Source organism: Gossypium arboreum, chromosome 2 (genome assembly GCF_025698485.1).
Source record: "Gossypium arboreum isolate Shixiya-1 chromosome 2, ASM2569848v2, whole genome shotgun sequence".
NCBI classification, from domain to species: domain Eukaryota; kingdom Viridiplantae; phylum Streptophyta; class Magnoliopsida; order Malvales; family Malvaceae; genus Gossypium; species Gossypium arboreum.
This window is the reverse complement of record NC_069071.1, coordinates 57,417,802-57,419,423: the sequence shown is the minus strand read 5'-3', so window position 1 is coordinate 57,419,423 and position 1,622 is coordinate 57,417,802. Positions and strand designations below refer to the sequence as shown.

Below are 1,622 nucleotides of genomic sequence, written 5' to 3'. Positions count from 1 at the left end.
GCAAGCAAAATGGGTACAAAGTGAATTGACTTCTGACTCAGAATTTCAGATCGTGACTGTGGTTGTTTATTATTTAGAGGCAGAGTATGTGTACCGAAAAGTTCAGACCTAGTACAAAAGATTTTGAATGAAGTTCACCATGGTAACATGTCTATACATTCTGGTAATAATAAAATGTATAATGATTTGAAAATGATATACTAGTGGCTGGGAATGAAACGAGATATTATTGAGTTCATATTTAAATGTTTGATATGTTAGAAAGTAAAAGCTAAAAATCAGCTACCTTCTAGACTACTACAACTGGTTGCAATACCGTAATGGAAATGGGAAAGAATTACCATGGACTTTGTAACAGGATTACCCCTATCTCCATAGAAGAAAGACGAAATTTGGGTAATTATTGATTGGTTGACAAAGTCTGCACACTTTATTCCAGTTCGTATGGATTATTCCTTGGATAGATTAGCTGAATTATATGTTTCTAAGATTGTCAGATTGCATGGAGTGCCTGTCTCTATTATTTCAGATAGAGATCCTCAGTTTACAACTCGATTTTGGAGCAAATTGCAAGAGGCTCTGGGTACTCAGTTACACTTTAGCACTGCATTTCATCCTCAGACAGATGGTCAATCTGAACAGGTAATACAAATCATGGAAGATATGCTTTGGTGTTGTATACTTGAGTTTGAAGGTAAATTGGAAAGGTATTTTCCTTTGGTTGAATTTACTTTGGAAAGGTATTTGCCTTTGGTTGAATTTACTTATAATAACAGTTTTTAGTCCAGTATTAAAATGGCACTATATGAAGCCTTGTATGGTCACAAATGTAGAACTCCATTGCACTGGACAGAACTCAATAAGAAAAAGTTACATCGAGTTAACTTGGTCCGAGAGACCGGGGAAAAAGTGAAAGTAATTCGGGACAGTTTGAAAGCAGCTTTTGATCATCAAAAGTCCTACACTGATTTGAAGCGAAAACAAATAGAATTTCAAGTTGGTGACAAAGTACTCTTGAAAGTGTCGCCTTGGAAGAAAGTTCTCCAGTTCGGTCATAAAGGAAAACTGAGTCAAGAGTTCATTGGACCATATGAGATTACAAAAAGAATTAGATCGGTTGCTAATCGGTTAGCTTTACCACCAGAACTTGATTGGATTCATAATATTTTTCATGTGTTTATGTTACGACAGTACCAAAATGTTATTTCTCTGGCAGAGGTAGAGATTCAGCTTGATATGACATATGGTGAAAAACTAATCAAAATCTTAGCTCAGGAAATGAATGAGTTAAGAAATAAAAATGTAGCTTTAGTAAAAGTTTTTTGGCAACGACATGGTATTGAAGAAGTCACTTGGGAACCAAAGGATGCTATGAGGAAGTAATACCCGAACCTTTTTACTGGTAAGATTTTCGAGGATGAAAATCCTTAAGCGAGAGAGTTGTAACAGCCCATTTTTTTCAGTGAAATCGGAACAGTGGTTTCTGGACCACAAATCTGATCCAAAAATAAGATTTATTTTTATTTCATTATATGGTCTATATTATAATAGGCATGTCGTGTGAAATTTTTCATACAAAAATTTTATCGATTAAGTGTTTAATTACAAGAAGGACTAAATCG

The 1,622-nt window shown here is 34.7% G+C and overlaps 1 protein-coding gene across 1 annotated transcript; it reads left to right on the top strand.

The window, feature by feature from the left end:
* The first annotated feature begins 625 nt into the window (after nt 1–625).
* LOC108485327 (uncharacterized) lies at nt 626–1,383 on the top strand. Its single transcript, XM_017789145.1, has 2 exons — nt 626–642; nt 834–1,383. Exons 1-2 carry the CDS (start codon nt 626–628, stop codon nt 1,381–1,383), a joined length of 567 nt encoding a protein of 188 aa, XP_017644634.1.
* The last annotated feature ends 239 nt before the right edge of the window (nt 1,384–1,622 follow it).